The sequence below is a fragment of the Halichoeres trimaculatus genome, unplaced genomic scaffold, assembly GCF_033239565.1.
Source record: "Halichoeres trimaculatus isolate MK-OKI-2021-1 unplaced genomic scaffold, fHalTri1.1 fHalTri1_scaffold_10, whole genome shotgun sequence".
Lineage (NCBI taxonomy): Eukaryota > Metazoa > Chordata > Actinopteri > Labriformes > Labridae > Halichoeres > Halichoeres trimaculatus.
Window position 1 is genome coordinate 27811369 of NW_027437187.1, and position 21648 is coordinate 27833016.

A 21648-nucleotide genomic window follows, 5' to 3' on the forward strand; every position below is an offset into this window, starting at 1 on the left:
TATGCAACATATAAACAGGCTACAGTGGTTGCTGGTTAAACTCCCCTCTCTTCTTCTTCCTCTACCCCCTACTCCCTAAAAGTTAAATGCCCAAAAAATGAACTCTAAATAAAAAAAGTGCTTTATAAATCAAGGTTAATATTGCCAAACATTATAATACTTTAAAAAAAAATATTTCTTGGATATTTTTGGATACAATATATTTTTTTTACATTTAAACAAGATTATTTTGTTTATTGCAGTCAGGAGGGACTAAACACAAAGATTAGGGAAGCCTTGATTTACTTGAGCTAAATGAAATGCCTATTTTCTTGCAAAAGTATTTGCTCAAGTCCTCACCAAGACCAAGAAAGTAGATCACATCAGTCCAGTTCTGAGGTCTTCACACTGGCTTCCTGTTTGTCAGAGGATAGACTTTATAACCCTCCTGTTGGTTTACACAGCTGTAAATGGACTAGGGCCAAAATACATCAATGATCTTTTGATCCCGTATGAACCATCAAGACCACTTAGGTCCTCTGGATCAGGTCTGCTTTTTGACCCCAGAGTCAGAACCAAACATAGATAGGCAGCATTCAGCTTCTGTGCTCCAAATATCTGGAACTGCCAGAAAATATCAGGTCTGCTGAAACTCTGAGCTCATTTAAATCCAGGTTAAAGACTCACCTTTTTAGAGCTGCCTTTTATTAGAGCAGTTTAACATTTCATTTTAATATCTTCTCTTTAACTCTGCACTGCCACTCTTATCTTTAAATCTGTTCAAAATCTATTTTACCTTTTTTTCTTCTTTTAATCTTATTGTTTTATTGTATCTTTTTTAAATTTTAATCTGCTTTTTAATTGAATTGTAATTGTTTTCTTTTAATTTGTTCTGTCTGTAAAGCACTTTGAATTGCCCTGCTGAAATGTGCCATATAAATACACTTGCCTTGTAAATGTTTTTGTATAATTCTTGTTTATTGAAAATTTTTCTGCACTGATTTAACCTTAACTGACATGAAAAAACTGTTGGGAATCAAAAGTACAAAAAAAGTTATGAGTACCAAATGAAATTGGATTATTAAACTCTGAATGGTCTTCTCTAGAGGCAGGTTTAATTTCTCCGTTAAGAACTCACCGATGCGGTCCAGGCGATCGAGGGCTACAGTCTCAAACGCCCTCCTCATCATCGGATACTCCTCTAGCACCTCGTTGAAGTTATCCACAGACAGAGAGTACAGCCGGCAGTAGTTATCCGCCCGCACGCTGGCTGTCCTCCTGCCCCGGGTCAGCAGACAGATCTCTGCAAATAGCAGCAAAAAAAAAAAAAAACATTCAATTATCTCGCTAAAATGTTTCTGAGAACACACCAGAGATTAATGTCAAGTATGTTTTTAAAATCAGCCATTAACATGAGGAGTTGAGCGATTAATTCCCACTTTCGTTCAAACAGGTTGGGTGATACATTTAGATCCATTCATAAAAGGAAAGGCAAAAATAGTATTATTAGTATGAGATGATAAAACATGAAAAGGCTGGTGCCTCTGAGCTCCACAGATGGAGCACTTAATGCAATTTCTGCAGCTTACAGTTTGTCCTGACCTCATCTGTCGTGCCAGATCAGGAAAATAAAATAATGCGCCATTTCAGAAAGAAAAAAAGAGAAGACATATTTTTCAGGACAGACATATTGAGGATATACAAACACAAACACAGACTCACACGCTTGCTCTCTTCCCTGTCCTCTTTACCAAATTTATGTATTTATTTCACATGACAATGTTTGTTTGGCCACTTTGAATACACATTTTGTGCTCTTAGTTTTTACATCTGTGTGAGTATGTGACTGTTTGTTTTAAGCTTTATTCAGGAGCTTCAGGAGCCAAAAAATTGCAAATGTAGCTCCATCAGACTTTAAATCTAAATACTGCTGAAGTTGTTGTGTGATTGTTTTCAGATAAAAAAAAATGCTGGTGTGCAGATATGTTTTTGTTTTGTTTAATGCTGACACTTCACTTTGCTCTAAAGCCAGATAACAGCAGCAGCAGCAGCAGCATGTTGAGACCAGTGAAAAATGGTGAGTTGGATTTCAGCTGTAAGTATGGTGTTAACCAAAGGAAAAACCAGACAAATGGAATCAAAGATCACAAAGCTTTGCTCCTCTCAGCCCCACGCCCTTTTAAGGAGATGATGTGGACAATTTTTCCCAGCTGTAATAGTCGGGGGAGTTAATCTGCTGAGTGCCGGAGCAAAATAAATCATAACAAACCATACAATCACAGCTCCTTCATGTACACCGCGGCAGACTTTCTGCCAGATAGAGGATATTAGCATGGAGGACGCACAGCAGGCTGTTTTCAGATATTACCTCCAAAATAAGAGCCGTCAGAGAGCTTGGTGTCTTTGCTGTTCTTTGTCAACACGCTGACAACTCCATGCTGGATGAAGTACATCTTCTTGCCAATGGTTCCCTCCCTGATGATGTAGTCGCCCGGCTGGAAGACCTCGAAGCGCAGCTTTGTCAGCATGGAGGTGACGAAGTTTGGATCGGCGTTGGCGAACAGAGGCATGGAGGCCACGAGTTTACGACAATTAAAGTTTATGATCTCCTGCAGGAGAGACGCACGAGGGAGACAATGTTTTAGATTACAGCAAAGTGAAGCCACACACACAAACACACACACACACACACACACACATATGTCAGTGTAACTGCATGTGTACATTTCAATCATTATAAAAGCAGAGTGGCTCACAGCTTAGCGCTCACGTCCAGTCTACTGCCATTACTAATCAGATTACATGACTATTAACATTAGCGTGCAAAGTGAGGCAGCCATATTAGATTACACAAATAATTAACTGTAAACCACTTAGAGGGATGCTAACTTCATTTATTTACAGTTTAATGCAGAGAACCACACCTTATGGAAAAAAGCAACAGAAGACTTTATCAAAAGGTTTGTAGCAAGCTGACAAAACAGGAAACTTAGTTATATGTTAAAACATTTTATTGCAGATTTTGGATGATTTTTTTTCTGAGTTTTCAAACATTTTCATTTACTGTCTGTTAATAAAGCAGCTGTTATTGATGGATACTCACAATTGTAGACAAGAAGTCTGTTAGAACGTGCAACTACACATTATTCTGCAAACCGTAGATACATTGTGTGCTTATTAAAGGTTTTTCTTTAATTATGATGTTAAGTGCTTTAACAGTTTTAGCGCTATTGTTACTGTTTCTTTAATTTCTGTTCATAAGTGCATCCCTTTGATCATCCTTATTTCAGTTGTTGAGATTGTTTCTCTATCTCTCTGGTAGGGCTGAACGATTAATCAAATTTATACCGACATCGCAATGTAATACAATCCAATTTTTAAATCACAAAGGCTGCAATTTAAAAAACAAAACAAAACGAAAAAATTAAAGTGCATTTACTTTTGTTTGTGTTTCGTTACTGATGAGATATCAGCATGATTTCTATACAATTAATATTTAAATTTATGTGTTTCTTTTTCATTTTATAAAAAAGTGCATTCCACATGTTGACGTATTTCAGTGGTTGAGCCAGAGATTTGGTCTTGTTTACATTTCTGCACTTTATTTGGTGTACTCATAGACGAGAGGATTCATATTTATTTTTTACTTGCAGGTAAAAAATATGATGCACAGTAGCTGGCGATTGTATTATTATTATTATTATTATTAATCTTATTTATTTTATTTTGCTTCTTCTGCGTTTTTATTCATTTTCATTTGTTTTATGTATTTTATATTGCTCCTTGTCTTAAAAAAAAATCATTTTATTTATGTTTGATGTCTATTCTTTTATCGTGTATCAAATTTGTTTTCCTGTACAGCAGTTTGTTTGAACTATGGTTTTTTTTAAAGTGCTTAACAAATAAAGTTGGATTGGATTGGATTGGATTTAGTTTATTGTTCATAATAGGCCTGTTGTTCTGCAGTGCTTTGTTCCTTTCTCTGATTTTATTTAAGGTAATTAGTGATAATTTTATTACACGTCTATAAGGCCTAAAGTTAAATCGATCAGTCAATATTCTGCTGTTTACACTATCCTTTGTTGTGTTGGTCATAGTATAAAACGGTTTATTGCTTGTGTTAAGTGAATAATGTTGAAGAAAAACTTGGTAATATTAGTATTGGTAAAAAAAAAATCACAATTAGATCATTTTCCAAAATCGTTCAGCCCTACTCTCTGATGTGCTTTACACTTCAGATCCACTGTGTTGTGTGTCGATTTGATTCATCCCAGCACTGACTTTTACTTTTGGCTGAAGTCGACTTTATGATGACTCAGCGGTGCTATCATGAAGACAAGAACAACAGAAGAAGACCTCTGACCTCTCTGAGCGGCTCATTCAGCTCCTCCAGGATGCTCTCCTCGTCAAACATCTTGCCCTGGTAGCGATGCTCGTAGTAGTCGTGGATCCTCTGACGCATGTCGGCGGGAAGTTTGTGGAAGGACATGTACTGCTCCACCTGTTTGTACTGTAACAACACACAAAAACAAAACTTAGCATAATGACAAGAAAAGTGGGTAAAATATGCACCTGTTAGTGTATTTGTGACAAAAACAAAATGCAAAGTCATGTCAAAATGGATATATTAAAGTGATTGATGTGCTGGCTCAGATGTGGACTATAATGTGTCTCATTATGTTAACTGTCAGACCATCTGTGAAACCTGCCCACAGAGCAACGCTGCGCCTCCATCCCATCTGACAAATGCAGCAGCTCAATGCAGGCTGCAGCTAATAACATTAACTACTGTGTCCTTCAGCGCAGCACTCCAGCAGCATAGCACACACGAGCGAAGCGTGTGCCCAATCTATGGATGTTATAACCTGCTGGAGGTCACCTCACTCTAACGTTCGTAAGCAGTTATTAATTTTCAACACAGGAAACCAACCATCATCACTCTCATATGTTGGGTTGTTTCCTCTAATCTATTTAAAGCCTGAGCTGGCTGGTGTGTGTTTGTGTGTGTGTGCTTTTTTACTGATGATGGAAAGTTACTCAGAGTTAAAGTTTTGTTTTTAAATTTTAGTTCTGTAAAAATTCTACTTCTATAAATGTTTCATGTACTGAAGAAAAATACTCTTTTCACAGAACAACTAACCCTGATAAAGATCTATTATTTATGATTATTTTGGATCATTAATGCAGATGCTTTAATGTGAGAACTGTTTTGTGCTTTACTTTCACTTTCGCAAAGAAGAAAGCCAGTGTTCTCATCTTATTTTTGTGTCGTGGAGATATTATATATTCTTCGACGCCTCAGGAAAGAGCAGTTTTTCTTCCAGCCACCCACCTTCTCCTGGTACTGCCGCCTGGACGAGTCCAGGGACTGAATGAGCGCAGTGGCGTGCCCCACAAACATGGCGAAGCAGGTAGCGCCCACGATCATGCTGAGGATGGTGAGCCACACGTCCGCCATGCCGATGGGGGGGTAGAGGCCGTACCCGATGCACAGCATGTGACTCATGGCCTTGAACAGGGCGTAGGAGTACTGCTGACCCCAAGTGTCGTTCTGTGAGGGGTGACAAGGAGGTTTTATCAATACTGATGCTGAAGGCACATCAGTGGGATTAAAAGTTAAAGATTAGGATGTGACTGAGCTCATCTGTTTTTCTTTTAAAACACAGTGATTCACATGTTTCATAGATATCTCTGTCTGTATCTACCATTTTCAACAAGAGGCTGTTCTGTAAAATCTTTTCTGTAGTGTATGAGTATTTTCATAATGAGAACATCTGCAGATTTCCTCTAACTCAATTCAGAGCAGTGTTACAGAAGAGGATTAGGGCCACTGACAAAACCAGTTTCTGGGGGCTTCAGAGCAAAGAGAAAAACATTTGTCCGTCATTTATTAAAAAGAAAATACTGACTTTAGAGTGAGGATACTGAGATTAATGTTGGAATTATGAAATCCTTCTCAAAGTTAAAAGATTCTGGGATATAAATAGAAGTCAAAAGAACTGAAGGAATTCTAAGATCGGAGACAGAATGTTCAGATACAAAAAGTGACTAATATTGAAAAAGCATTTTCTATTTCTTTCTCAGAAGTGTAAAACTCTGAGGTTGAAATTAGAATTCTGAAAAAAAAGGATTTTCCTTAGTGTTTGAAAATCAAAGTCAGGATTTAAAGATTCAAATAAGAATTATAGGATTAACATCAGAATCATATCAACAAAAATTTGCTGAATTTCTTCAAATTCTAATATTTAAGTCAGAATTTTAAGAAAAGAAATAGGGTCTAAAAGATTTATCAGAATTCTGAGTTAAAAGTCAGAATTTTGAGATTCACAAAGTAACTCTAAAATCAACCTGGGTATTCACAGATTAAAGTAAAAAAAATTCTTTTTTTCTATGAAGTTTGAGAACTGAGATAAAAGTTGGAAATCTGAGGAAAAAAAATCAAAACTTTTCCTCTGAGTTCCAGGATTAAAGCTAAAATTTTGAGATACAAAAGGAAAACGTGAGACTTATCTGAGATTTCTATTATTCAATCAAGAATTCTCAAAATTTTAAGAATTCTGAGATTAAAGTTGGATTTCTTAGGAAAAAAACTTCTGAAAATTTCTAAGAAGTTTAAGATTGAAGTCAGAAGTATAATTATTATTATTATTATTATTATTTTTAATTCTTAAATACAATACATAGTTTTCTTTTCTTCCATAGCCTCCAAAAATTTTTTACATTTAAAAAAAAAAAGCCTCCTCCATACTTTGTGATCAACAGAGTAGCTAAAAAACAAAAAAGTGCTTATTTTTAAGTGACAAAGTCCAAAGGGAATTCAGTGCAAAACTTTTTTAATTTGACATATTTTACAAATCATCAGTTTTGTGAGACAAAGAAGATAAAATGATGTGATATACTAATAAAATGTTTGCTATCACATCTTCATTTAAAACACTAAAATCATATGAACCTGTTTCTGATCAATTTAAATTGATTACCTGTTACTAAAACATAGACTGAGGTGTTTCCAGGCATTAAGTATTGATAGTTAAGTAAGCAGTTAATAAAGAAAAGAAAAAATCTTCAACCTTTAACACTCAGACTGTTGAATTCATACAAACCCAGATAGTCGACTTCATTTAGTGAGAAAACAGTGAATCAAAACTTAAACTGTGACATCAGCTTTCCCCTGAGACCTGCCCTCCTCAGAGAGTAAAGAAAGCTCCGACAGAGGAAGAAGAAGAAGAAGAAGAAGAAGAAGAAGAAGAAGAAGAAGAAGAAGAAGAAGAAGAGGAGGATATCGTCTGTTTGTCATTGAGTGTTATATCACACAGGACTCAGGCATTCATACTCAGACTGATCACTAAAAAAAAAGTTGTAGGAGGCTTTAAGAGGAGCACATTTGGTTTGCGTGTGACTCATAAGTAAGCCACTTACCACCATCTTGTTTCTGGTGACCCAGCAGTCTGGGGGAAAGTCCTGCAGCATGGGGACCAGGAACTGCAGACAGCCGTCCCAGTGACACAGCAGCAGCATCATACCGATCAGGTTCATGATGCGCACCATGGCGCTGGCCAGGTCATAAGTCATATGGAAAACCTGTGACAGACACAACCAGCATTCATCAAATATCATGAAACATGTCTCACAGTGAATAAATCTACAACATCTGAGTTTCTCTTGTGCGATCAGAGGAAGATACAGGAGGTGTGTGGGCCGATGGATACACAGACTCTATATCAGACTATATACTGCTCTTAATCTTCCAACACAGGCTGCTTTGTGTTGCATAACAATCTGCAAGCAACATTAGTGTCCTGTGGGAAAAGCAGTCTCAGATGGTATTATAAAAAATAAGATAATGCAGGAAAATATTTGTTCTTTGGTAAACGGATGGAGAGTGTGAGAGAGTCAACAGATAAACTAAATAAAGGATCTAGTTTGCACAGATTTTTTTCACACTCCCAGCATTTAAAACCTCCCAAAATACTCAGTTTACTTTTACAAAGACTTTAAACATAACATTTAAAAAGCTTTCAGCTGAAAATCTGGATCATTTTTCTGTAAAAATGACCAGATCCAGGATTCAAACAGTAAGTCCATGCAGGAACTACCTCCTCCCACTGGTGGATGTAGCGAATGAGTCTAGAGAGGCGCAGCAGCCGAAGCAGACTGAGGATCTTGGTGAAACGGACGATCCTCAGAGCTCGCGCCGTCTTGTAAAAGTCCGAGTCGATGCGGGTCTCTACGATGAGAAAGATGTAGTCCACGGGTATGGAGGAGATGAAATCCACCACGAACCAGCTCTTCAGGTACTTGATCTTGATCTGCTGCGGGTCCAGGATGATCTCCGTGTTGTCCTCCTTGACGATGCCTGTGCGGAAGTTGAGGACCAAGTCCATAAGAAAGAAGGTGTCGGAGACCACGTTGAAGACGATCCAGGGCGGCGTGTGCTCGTCTTTGAAGAAGGTGATGCCAACGGGGATGATGATGAGGTTTCCCACCATCAACAGCAGCATGGTCAGATCCCAGTAGAACCTGAAACACAGGACAACAGTTACTTATAGGGATGTCCGATCACGTTTTGTTGCTCCCGATCCGATTCCGATTTTTTTAATTTTGAGTATCTGTCGATCCCGATATTTCCTGATCCGATCTTTCAACAATGCATTAAGAAAAAAGAAAAAAAAAACCTACAAGTTGTCCTTTGAGTCTTTTTTTAATCTTATTTAAATGAAGGTATCATTCTATCCAACATGGATAAAGCTTTTTTTTCTCCACTTAGTGCAGCATTGGATCAACAAAATAAAAATAAAGCTTTTCAGTGGTGCACCACAAGATTACCCAGTATGTGTGTCATTAATAAGGTTGCAATTTCTTGTTTGCAATTTCGTTGTACTTGGTATAATAAAAAATAAAGTTCTATCCTAAAATGAATGATGACGTGCTATTATACACATTTTAATTAAAAACAAAAACTAAGGCCTCAGGCTTTTTCCAATTCCCCTACCTCCCATCTCTGATCGTTAAAAAATGACGTGAACAGCCCCAATTTGGATCACGTGATCGGATCAGGACATCCCTAATTACTTATGTTGTAAACAGCGGCTGACCAAAAGTTATCTTTGGCGAACTGGAGATCTTCAAAGTGCTCGAACATGATGAAGCTGAAGAGTAACATGAGGATAGGTGAGACATTTGTGTGTTTTGGGGGATGTTATAAACTCTACAGATAGAAAATAGAGACCTAAACCAGTTATACTGAACTTAAATGAATCCTCCAGTGTGATTGAAGCAAAATTCTAAACAATTGCTGCTTTCAGATGATCAAAAATGAGGATTTGTTGCTTTTCTTGTTCAGATGTTATAGTATTATGCATATTTTTGGACTTTTTGTTATTTTTTGAGGCATTTTTAACATTATGGATTGAAAGAAAACAAAAATGTGGTGATAAGAAGAAGATATGCAGCAATTGGTCATAGTAAGAAGTCAGACTAGCCACAACTTCTAGGGCAACAGTGCCCGAAAAATGTAAGCTTTGATTTCATGAAATTACAACTGATGTTTTCAGTGTTTTTACACACTTAACATACAGAACAAAGAAAAATCAAAATTAGAATATTCTTGATTAATCTGTGGTGAAAACACTTGATTAGTGTGACCCTGTAAAAGCGATGATAGTCAATAGTCTGGACTTCTCGTTAGAAATCATGAATAAACAGCAGTTTTATAATAAATTACTCCTCTCTTCAAACAGAAAACAACTAAAGCAAAGGTCTCCCTTCATGATTTCATTGTACACACTGAATGTGTGCTGCAGCTCCAAAGCTCATCTGGACTTCATATGGGAATAAATCTCTGCAGTCTCACACTGCGGCTCCAATTCCAGTAGATTTACGTTCAAGTGAGCAACAGCGATACAAACAAACTGCCTGAGCACAAACATTAACAAAGCGTTGATTCTTGACAGCAATAATACTCCTCTAATTCAGTTCAATACCGGGCCTGTGGCCACAGGGACGGGAAGCAAAATGGGTTATTGGAATTCATCTGAAAGGCTCGAGAGGAAGAATTGATTTTCACAACTAACCGAATCCTCAAGTGTCAGCGGCACAAGAGTTCAGATGCATCCATAACCGCAGGGAGAAAAGGGGCAGATTTTGTTTACATTAAGGACAAAAAACAAATATTTCAATCAAATTTAAATTTCTAATGTGTTGTAGACAGCTTCACACATATTAGGAAACACAGCCTGGCTGTGTAAACACCAGCCGACACACAGTGAATGTTTGTCAACCAACCACCATCTTGAGTGTGTGCGTGCGTGTGATTGCATGCTGGATCCATTTCAGAGGACTAATTAACCAGTGATCGATCCAACAGGAGCCTGACACACCTGCAGGGCCAGCACAATCTGCGTGTGTGTGGTGTGTGTGTGTGTGTGTTTGTTCACATATGAGGGCGCATGTATTACAACACTTAAGGGATACTCCGGGTAAAACGAGGCAGCTTACAGTCACTACATGCTACAAGCTCAGTGCGTGTGATGATTAAGATGATCTGGTGCCATTTTTGTCCCTTCAAACGCTGGCTCCAAATCTTCAGGGCTTTAACTAACATTATATGTTCAATGAAACTGCTCTGCTCAGGTTTGTTTTGGTCACATGATCACTGAACTGGAACCAATTGATTTTTATGGGGATAACAAATGGTCTTGGTTAATGAAATCAGATTTGTAGAGTGGCTGACCATCAATAAAACCCTACACTGTGATATTGAAATCAACAATATTGATTTCTGATGTTGGAGCAGAAACAAACAACCCTTCTATCAACAGCTACAAAGGTAAAAGCTTAAAAGTGGCTCGATAGGCAAAAATTGTTATTTTGATTATATATTTTGCAAGTACAACTCTTAATTAGCCCTTTGCTGTACAAAATTTGTTTATCTTTGATGTTGAATACCTTAAAATCCTCAGGAACCACTCCCATTTGGAGGTAAAAGTGTGTAGAAATATTGATCCAGCAATATATCCTGATATATTGACCTCTGATATATATTTGATGTTTTAACTCTTAATATCGATTTTTTGTAAAAACAGAAATTCATATATCAGCAGTGTAAGTTGATTATGACTTTGCCACCTCCACTGTGGTAGATGGCACTGAAGAGCTACTCCATTGTATTTATGCTAATAGACTGTATTACAAATATAATCTTAAAGTATATTAAAAATATTTTATTTCTAAACTGGATAATATATTTTTTTTTGTACTGAGAAAGTCAGTCCACTCTAGACATCAATGTTTTCCTTTGTCCTTTCAATTTCAAGTAATTTTTAGTGATTCACGTAAACATAATCTCTATTTTTTCTTTGTTACCCGTACAGAATATAGCAATATAACACAATATTTTAACATTGCAATACATCCTGAGACTATTGTATCGTGATAATGCAATAAGACTTCATAACACACAAATCTGAACTCTCACCTCATGCCATCAAGCATAAAAAATATATATACAGGCCTTCCGCACATCATCCCTGTACTCATAGTTTATTGTTCAGAGCTGATCTTGTACTTATTTGTCATAATGTAAATAAGTAAATAGTAATATTTTTTACTTTTCTGTATTCCTTCAAATTTCTAATTTCATATTCTTAGTATTATATTTCTTATTTTATTGCGTTTACTGCACTTTTCTGTGAGCTGCTGTGACAAAAAAAAATACCCCCATGGTGGATCAATAAAAGAATATTCTATTCTATTCTATTCTATTCTATTCTATTCTATTCTATTCTAAATATCGTGACGTGTATCATATCATGAGATTCTTGCCAATACTCTCCCCCTTTTGGAGGTGATTCAAAACTAGGTTGACACTACAGAAGAAATCTCAAGACAGAAAATTTGCTACATCCTCCAAATTTTACTTGAGGAATGATAACATCCAAAACTGTCCAACCTGCCACTTTGAGTGTATTACTGCACGTAATCAAATTTTCATCCTGATACAACATAATTATCCCAAAATGTGTGTAAATAGCTTCAAATAAACCATCGTAACTCTTAAGTTATTGATCTGAATTTCAAGAAAGTGGCAGGTTGCACAGATCCATAAATGTCAAAAACACCCTGGAACTTTCAGTCTGGTCTCTTAAATCGTTTAAAAAAAATCATAATTCTGTGTGCATTAAACTGTTGAGGTGTAGAATTTGAGAAAAGTGGACATAAAAAGTTTGGTCTTTTCGGAAGGATCTTGACTTAAAGGTAGAAACTTCTTTTTCGCCCACGTTTTTTCTACAAAAAAATATAAATATCTATCCACTTTACTTTTCTTTCCTATCAGGCCGCCTTAAATCCTTCTGGGCTGCTGGGAGAAGAAGTGTGTTTGTCAAAATGTGTAATGTTGTGATGTGGCAGTCAAAATCCAAACAGCCCAAAGGACTTGTGTTCCCAACACAAAGCACATTTGGGCTCAATCAGGTCTACTGAAAAGTAGACCAACATCAGAGATGTAATCAGGGTACATAACAGCTTACAAATGCAGATTTCAGCAGAGTCTGACCTGATCTAGTTACTTACACCAAACCTTCACAGGAGAACATTATTAAAAGAGGTAACCATTTAGGGCAGGGTGGCCATTTGTTCTAATCAGCTTTCTGTTGTTCTCTGCCAAACAAAGCATTTGCATTCCTCTCTTCATCTGCCCGTTGTCTCTGTGGTGACACACTGGTCCTAATTGCACTTCCCCTCTCTGGCTAAATCCACCGTTATCTCCTGGGAATCCATGTCATCTCCAGAAGTCAGCTCCCATCAGCCAGATGTTGAGTAGTTAGTATTACTGCTCTGCACACGTCACCGTGCTGCTGAATGCTGGAACAGCTGGACCACGAATGAAAAAAAAAAGGTCTGCAGGGGACAGTGCATTACTGCCGTCCCCTGCAGACCATCCGGCTTGCTCATCAGCTGACGGTGCACGCAGCATTCAACCCACAAAAGATCAGACAACTTCTGGGTGTAATCTGATGTTTTCATGAAAATAAGGCAGACTGCTGAGAGAGCTTCTGGGCGGCTACTGGTCCGGAGAGGAATCTTGCTCTATTTGGGTCAGAGTGCAACAATGTTAAAAGAGCATGTGAGCACACAGAGAAGGGAGTTACAGGCAAAGTGAACACAAAAAGGCTTAAAATGGTGAAAGGAGCTTAGATCAATCAGGACAGCTGAAAAAGGGATCACATTTGTACTAGAGATACTTATCTCTTGCTGCCAGCGCGCAGCTGAAGCACAACAGCCTGCATGCAGCTCAGTGGCTTAACACACACCTGTACTGTGGCTCAGGCCCACCAGCAATCATATTAACCATATTTACGCAGCGTGCCAGTTCAGCATCCACACAAAGCTTTAATAAAAGACAGCAGTTGCTGGTGGAATAAACAACAGAGGGGCTGTGTTTGTAAAAGACACAAGGAGAGGATGCTCAGGTTGCTCAGCTGATGCGCAGTGGTCATGGAGACACACGCAGTGTGCCGGCACACAACTGGTCACAAATCTCTGGGAGAGGAGTTGACTGTTTGCAGGATTAAGACTGGATTCAGCAGTGTCCCATAAGCCAAAGAATACCCAAATACTCTTTAAAGTGCAAGGGTTTCCACCTGGTTTTTGAAATAAGATCTGCAGGATAAAAAGTTCACCTTAGGGCACAAACGCAGGGCTTAAAAAAAAACAAAAAAACTCAGCTCCTGCTTTAAAAGTGTGACCCAAACCAACAAGAAGTCATGACACCTCAGAGTCAACAGCTGGGCGCCCTGATTCCTCACATCATTTTATTTCAATCTCTCTTTCCGTCTCGCTTTCTCTCTGTGTTTGGTGGTGTGTCCCCTCCCCGTCCACACCATCTCTGCTCCATTAGACTAATTGTACTGTAATAATCTGCACTGATGTGTGCTTCTAATATCTTGAATGGTCATGTTACCCTATTTTGATTACCCCATTTCCAAGCCCCTGCTGCACTCTCTGTAATCCACTGCCCTGGCTAAATGATAAAAAAAGTGTAATTCAGATGAGTGGAAAAAAACTGCAGTGACACACATTGGCGTACAACTGGCCAGTGAAAATATGATGACAGTGAGCCTCAAGGTTAAATGTCATGAAAAAGGCTTGATGGCGGTGATGAACAGAGCCATGGTTTGTATGCAGCGTGCGATGAAATGTGTAGCGTGCATGCATGCATAGCTGCTAAATTAGGGAATTACAGGAGTAAGGTGCACGATTTAATTTATAGATGGAGGAAACTGTGCAGAAATCTGTCTGGTTGGATTAACATACGGCCTATTCTTTTGTAAATGAGCCTATATGCATGCACACTTCTCTCTCTGCAAGGCCAAACAAAAGAACGACTTATTGTACATCCTACTTATGTGTGAGCTGTTATCGTGCTTATAAGAGGATTTTCTATGCCAGCAAACTCCTCTACATACATCAAATGTTTCCTGTAAGAAAGGCCAGCACTGTTGAGACTATTGGAGTCTATAGAAACGGATCAGACTCAGAAATGAAGCCACTTATCCAGTCAAGGTGTGTATGGATTAGTGAGGCACACACAGCTTATGGGCTAACACTCCTGATTATCATGTTGTTATCATAATATCATCACAGTAATCAAAGAAGAAACACTGCTGGCATATAGAGGATTAGCTGTGTGCATCTATGGCATCAAGTTTGCTCTGATCTTTGTGTGGAATAAAGAGAGAAAATCAGACGTAAATAAATGTGTGGCAGCTAGAAGACGCATCTGCATGTAGAGAAATGTTTGTGCGCATGTATTACCTAAAATCACTGTACGGGTGGATAATCCAGAAGCCAGCAGACTTTACTCGCTCCCTCTCATGCTCCACGGCCCTTTCACTCCCCAACATCCGCAGGGAGAACTTGTTGACTCCCGGCTGGAGCATCGCCCCAAACTGCCTGTGCATGAAGCCAGCTTGGTACAACCGGTCGTCCTCAGGTATAATTTGCTCAGTCCCCTCCAACTTGATAAAACTTGACTGGTCAAAGGTAGACGCTTGTCCGGTTGCTCCGCTGAGACCACCCGCTCCCCGCTGCTGGGCCCCGGGGCCGCGCTCACCGGGGAAACTCTCGCTGACTCCCGCGTCAGCCTCGGGGATGAGGCGCCGCTGCTCCGCTGGGTCCGACCCGGGAGCATGCCGCCCGGTGATGGAGGAGATGCTGCCCCTGAATAGGCGGCAGTCCCCGTTCAAGTTGGTCTTCACAATCACCTCCCTTTCCCTGTCCAGGTCCTCGCTCCTGGCCTCTTCAATGCTCCTGCAGCTGCTCGCAGGAGACGGAGAGGACAAATGTTTTAGCCGAATACTTTTCCTCTTGGTGTCCTTGTCGCCGCTGTCTCCATCGTCAATCACAAAGGGTTTTTGCCCAATGTTTTGCGGCAGGCTGTAGAGCCGTTTGCGCATGGATGACTGAAACCTTTCCATTGTGAAGAAGCAGAGGAGACGCGCTCTAAGGATAGCCCGTGCAAACAGAGGGATGAATCATGAATCTAACACACTTGGGGTGCTGCTGGAGGCAAAACAGTGACGGCGCATCCGCAGGACAGGTTGTATCTTTTCTGACACTTGGGACGTGCCTCTCTCCCCCGGTTCAACCATTGAAATGCGTCAACAATCCGACGGTCATTTGGAAGCCGTTGACGGGAAACGCATGTAAATCCAGGTAACCCCACAGCGTGCAGACGAGAGCGCATCAGGATGCAGCATGCTGAGCGGCGGACGTGCCAGAGTGGGAGAATAACGCTGCTACTGCTGCTGATGCTGCTGCTGCTGCTGAGCTCCTCAATGACAAAGCAGCATCTCCACCTCCCCAAAATATCCCAGCTCTCTGTCAGTGCAAGGTGGTGACACACACGCACCGCCGGCTGCTGCTGCATTCAAAGAGCACTGACATCACGGATCCATCAGCTCCCCCCACCCCACTCCGCTTTCTAATAACGTGAATATCGATGGAGCTAATCTATTGGGTTGCCATAGGAGCCAGGGAGGCACACGCGCTCACCCCGCCCCGTCAGGACACGCGGGGAGGATGATTCAAGGATGCGAGGCAGCCTTGGAGTTGACAGTCAACTTGTTGGGGAGAAAAAGCGATGATGGCACAGAGCCTCATCTTTATGTCGACAGGCCTGGAGGAGATGTGACGATGTTGTGCCACACTCTGCCAGACAATTTATGAAGAAACAGTCTGACAAACTGACAAACACTGTCTATCAAGGCAAATCTGTTGCCTTAAGCACTCTTTTTATTTTTAGAGTCCTAATTTTAAGCACAAGTTCTTTCACTGATTTTTGACAGTAGGAAAATGAAAGATCCAAAAAGTGTCACATTTGAAATTCCCATGTTTTGCATTTTATTAAAACTGATAATCTTTAAGTGGAAACCCAGACAGTTGCCTCAGTGTACCACTCAATACTGCATCACACATGGATTTATAGAGGTCTAGTTTCTTATATACGTGCTTAATAATAAGAGAACTAATCAGTATTTAATCATCTTAGAATAACAAAAATAAAAATGTATTTTACATCCAACCCAGAAACCTGTTAACCTGCAGCCACATTAACAGTACAATAAAGGGTCGAAAAGTTTAATTATGTAAGAGGAGGATGTTTCGTTTCAATATATTATTCCCACGTCTTAAAGCTACTTTAAGGAACTTTCTGTGTGTGTCGATTTTTGCGCCCCTTTAGGATAACAGGCCACTCAGTTTTCCACAGGTATGCCTGTCTATGAGTGGTTGTTGGTCTCTATATATGAGCCCTGCGATGAGCTGGTGACCTGGTGTAACCTGCCTTTTGTCCAATGACAGATGAGATAGGCTCCAACTCTTGCAGCCCCAAGCAGGGTAAGACGTAAAGGATGTGAAAACAGTGTTTTCTGTTCTCAAATGCAGTGGCAGTAAAAAGTTTTCAAACATCCCGTGCACTTTTGAAATATTGCATTAAGAATCACTTTTAGGTCTTTAATTAGAGTTTTTGTGTCGCCAAAATATTATCCAAATCCGGAAAAGCCAGTAAAAATTTTAAATTGATTGTTTCCATAAAAATATGGTTCCAGTTATCCACTATGGAAGGTCAAGACTCAATTTTTGTTGTCGTGCTTCATGTCTTTGTAAATCCAGCACTTTTGTAAGTTCTTCGAGTGAAAAAAAAAATGGCTAAAACAAGAAACCTAACAGAGGAAACACACCTGAAGATACAGATTCTCAGCCATGAAGGGTACAGCACTGCACTGCTCATGGACGACTTTTAGATCATGGCTTAAGGTCCCACAAGGCTGTCAAGAAGCCCCTGATCAATGTGAGACAGAGGTGAGCCTGGGATTGTTGGGCCCAAGCACACAAAAACTTGACTCTGTGGTCAGATGAGTTAGTTTCCAGCTTTATCCTTCACTGGCTAATGTGAGGATAATGTGCCTTGCTACACGTCTGTGGCCAGAAGCTTGGCTGTAGGAGCACAGTATCCATATCTTAAAGGGGGTGACCAGCTCAAACCCTGGACGTGCCCCATTGAAAATCTGTGAATAACTGGACTCAAAGGAATTGACTCTGGCAATGTTGAGAACTGACATATTGAAACTGTCAAGAAGTTTTGTCAGTTTTTTTTGTAAACAACAACAAAACAAACATTTGTATTTGTCTGCCTAATGCAGTCATTCCTTCAAAAACGCTAAAAGATTTTTCCACAAATATTTCATGGCAATATCTGGAAATTGTGAAAAATTAAAAGGGTGTCCGAAAACTTTTTTATATCACTGTATATCCCTGAACACATATAAAACCAAATATACAACACTCAACAGCCCCTTATTAGGCACACCTGTCCAATTGCTTGTTAACACAAATTTCTAATCAGCCAATCATATGGCAGCAGCTCAATGCATTCAGGCATGTAGACATGGTCAAGACGATGAACGGCGGTTCATTTAAGTGACTTTGAATGTGGCATGGTTGTTGGTACCAGGCGGGCTGGTCTCAGTATTTCAGAAACTGCTGATCTACTGGGATTTTAACCCACAACCATCTCTAGGGTTTACAGAGAATGGTCCCAAAAAGAGAAAATATCCAGTGAGCAGCAGTTCTGTGGGTCAAAATGTCTTGTTGATACCAGAGGTCAGAGGAGAATGGACAGACTGGTTGGAGCTGATAGAAAGGCAACAGTAACTCAAATAACCACTGGTTACAACCAAGGTCTGCAGAAGAGCATCTCTGCACACACAACACATCCAACCTTGAGGCAGATGGGCTACAGCAGCAGAAGGTGATCTAAAAGTTAGCCATGTCCATCCCTTTATGACCACAGTGTTCCCATCTTCTGATGGCCACTTCCAGCAGGATAAAGCTCCATATCATAAAGCTGGAATCATCTCAGACTGGTTTCTTGAACATGATAATGAGTTCACTGTACTCAAATGGCCTACACAGTCCCTAGATCTCAATCCAATAGAGCACCTTTGGGATGTGGTGGAACAGGAGATTCTCATCATGGATGATCTGCAGCAAAAATCTGCAGCAACTGTGTGATGCTATCATGTCAATATGGACCAAACTCTCTGAGGAATTTTTCCAGTGCCTTGTTGAATCCACAAAGGATGAGGCAGCTCTGAAGGCAAAAGAGGGTCCAACCTGGTACTAGCAAGATGTACCTAATAAAGTGGCCGGTGATTGTATGTCTGTTACACAAGTATGGGGAAGACAGACGACCTGACAGTTGTCCAGAAGACAGTGCTTGACACAAAAGGTTTTTGCTAAAGAAGTTAACTGTTCAGAGTGCATTTTCCAAGCATATTACTAGCAAGTGGAAGGACAAGGTGAGGTGGAGTAAGAAGCACAAGCACCAGAGATGTCAGCAGTCTGGAGAGGATTGTCAAGCAAATCCTCTCAAGGATTTGGGGGGAACTTCTCTAAGAGTGGACTGAAGCTGGAGTGAGTGCATCAAGAGCCATCACACAGACGTATCAATGAATTTGACAACTGTTGGGTTTCCACTCCTAAAGCAGAGATGTCATCAGAGGTGTCTTACATTGGCTAAGGGGAAAAAAGAATTAAACGTTTGCTCAGTGATCCAAAGTTGTCTTTACAGATTGAAGCCATTTTTGTCACATCGGAGGAACCCAAGTTGCTTGAAGTCCAGCCTAAAGTTTCCACAGTCAGTGATGGTTTGGAGTGCCATGTCATCTGCTACTGTTAGTCCACCGTGTTTTCTGAAGTCCAGAGTCAACACAGCAACTTACCAGGAAAATTTAGCGCACGTGTCGGTCCTTCTGCTGACAAGCTTTTTGGAGATGCTAATTTCATTGTCCAGCAGGAAATGGTACCTTCCCACTCCGCCAGACTCTGGTGAAATGACCATGATATTACTGTGCCTAAATGGCCAGTAAACTCACCCAGCCTGAACTACTGAACAGTGAATCTACAAGGTATTGTCAAGAAGAAGAGAAACAACAGCAATAAACCTCCGTGCTGCACTGCAGTGATGCAGTAATTCATGCAAAAGGAGCCCAAATCAAGTATTGAGTGAATAAAAAGAGCAACTTTTTGAACTGAACTACATATTCTAGTTTATCAATATGTATCATTGATTGCATTTCAACACACTGCGCCTTTAAGATGAATTATTGAAGTTACAGCTCAGGTACTGCAGAGGGGTCAGTGTAAATAAAGCTTTGTTGTTTCATTCTTGACATGATTTGTTTTAAAACTTGCATCTATCTATTTCTCTGACTCAAAGTTGCATCACTTTACTTCCTCTCAAAGGGACAAATGCAAAGGCATGCACACTTCATAAAAAGGTGTAAGAAGGAGATATAATCATCATATCACATGCAGACAACATACTGTCCCCTGTGTTGTTCCAGGCGTATGAATACTCTCACAGTCTGCTCTGGTTTCCTTTTCATCCTCTGAAGAACAAATTTTCAGTCATGTAGAAAAGTGATGAAACACCTCTCTGACACAGACCAACATTCATTTAGTGAATGCTTGTTGGCAGCTGCTGGTTTCATTACCGTCGGATGATTTAATACAAACCTCACTGAAGTGATTTACACTGCCCGCATTTTGTGAGTGGTTACACCACATGACTGGAAGCATCGAACAGTTTGTTCCTAACACAATATTTCCTCATGAAGCAGAGAGGTAATGAATTAATTACGTTTGATAATATCTCAAAGCTCGAGATAAGACAGGATACTTATCTTTACACTGTTTTATTTATGTGTTTATACGTGAAATATGCTCAGTGGTGTGAATCAAAGAGAAAACAAGTGAAGTAAACAAAACACATTTTCTCAAAGACTTTTTCTGTCCTTGTTGCTGAATTTAACACTTCATGTTTGCTTTGAGGAAAACACTTTTTGTTTTTTTTGGTTGTTAAAATCCACAGTGGGGATGAGTTTGGCTGACTGTAGATAATAATGCATGAATTAAAAAAAGCATAATGTGACTATTTGACATTTTGTATTAAACTACCCTGGCTCCTGTCCAGTAGACTCTGGAGTGAGTCCCTACTAAATAGTTCAGGTATCCCAGTGAAGAGTTCTTAGCTGCTAGAATAAAGTAGAAATAATGATGATGTATTATTTTGACCTTTAATTTCCAAATTTTAATCTCACTGGATATACTACACATGGCCATCAATAAAACCACTCTGGCTCGACCTGTGCTGCTGCAAACCAGCAGGCACAATGTAACAGCGCCCTCCTCTGCTGCTCTGCTGCATTTTCCCTCACAACCAGTTGAATATGCTACCCAGGCTAATGGACAGGAGGAAAAAACTCTCTTTATAAGGGTGAGACTACTTAACCAGTGGTTATTTGGAAGTGAATAAAAGAGGGATTGATATTGGATATTATTTTTGAAATGCTTCATGTTTCTTATAAGCTTAAAAGTAAATATCCTGCTGTTTGTAACATCACTGCAACTGTTCGGATGTTTCACCAAGTCAAACTTTTGGTATGAAAATTGATTAGTTTTAATCATTAAACAGGTCTTCTCATGGCACACACAACCATAAACTGTTTATGGAATGGACAACTTGGCTTTGCTTTTTACCATTGTATGGTTTTAAAACCAACATACCCCCCTCTGAAGCTTCACCATCTTCTAAATTTGCAGCCACGGTTTGTGCAGCAGATAATCTGGGTGGAGCTACGTTATCAAAGCATCCTGGAGCTTGACGCAGCCCCTCTGCCCACATAAACTTGCATCCTTCCCACTCAGCCCTTAGAAAGTGTTCAAAGCAAAGTGTAGGTACAATTTATTGCGACTCAAGGTAAGATATCTCAAGAAACTTAATATAGAAATGGAAAAATCACGGTGCCCTGCTATTAAGTGTAATCTTGCTCTCCTTCCTGATGTATCTTAATATTCCCCCCCCCCCAAAAAAATACACAAAAATGGCAGCTGATACTCATTGGAAAAAGTGATGCGTTTTTTTTTTTATCCTTTTTTTTTTGTTTGTTTGATCACAGCTCCATTCAAATGAATGGAAGGACAGAGTTTTTGACCTATGCTGCAGCCGGTCATCAGAGTCCATATTTTATACAGTCTATGCGTACTGCTTGCATTCAGATCACACGATAGCTCCTCACTGTGCTCATGATGATTGTTTTGTTCAAT

At 39.7% G+C, this 21648-nt stretch overlaps 1 protein-coding gene across 3 annotated transcripts in view; it reads right to left on the reverse strand.

Moving 5' to 3' along the window:
* LOC141796029 (neuroplastin-like) overlaps positions 1-21648 on the reverse strand; it is a 47493-nt gene that overhangs the window by 4243 nt on the left and 21602 nt on the right. The window contains exons 1-7 of one of the 3 annotated variants that reach the window (XM_074676889.1): positions 14794-15880; positions 8076-8499; positions 7399-7560; positions 5312-5530; positions 4343-4489; positions 2348-2588; positions 1118-1282 (exon numbers count right to left, since the gene is read on the reverse strand). In XM_074676889.1, the coding sequence (XP_074532990.1) occupies positions 1118-1282; positions 2348-2588; positions 4343-4489; positions 5312-5530; positions 7399-7560; positions 8076-8499; positions 14794-15455 (2020 nt within the window). In that variant the 5' untranslated portion in view covers positions 15456-15880. Of the gene's footprint in view, positions 1-1117; positions 1283-2347; positions 2589-4342; positions 4490-5311; positions 5531-7398; positions 7561-8075; positions 8500-14793; positions 15881-21648 lie in introns of those variants that run through there. The other 2 variants (XM_074676890.1, XM_074676894.1) reach the window with 2 other exon arrangements.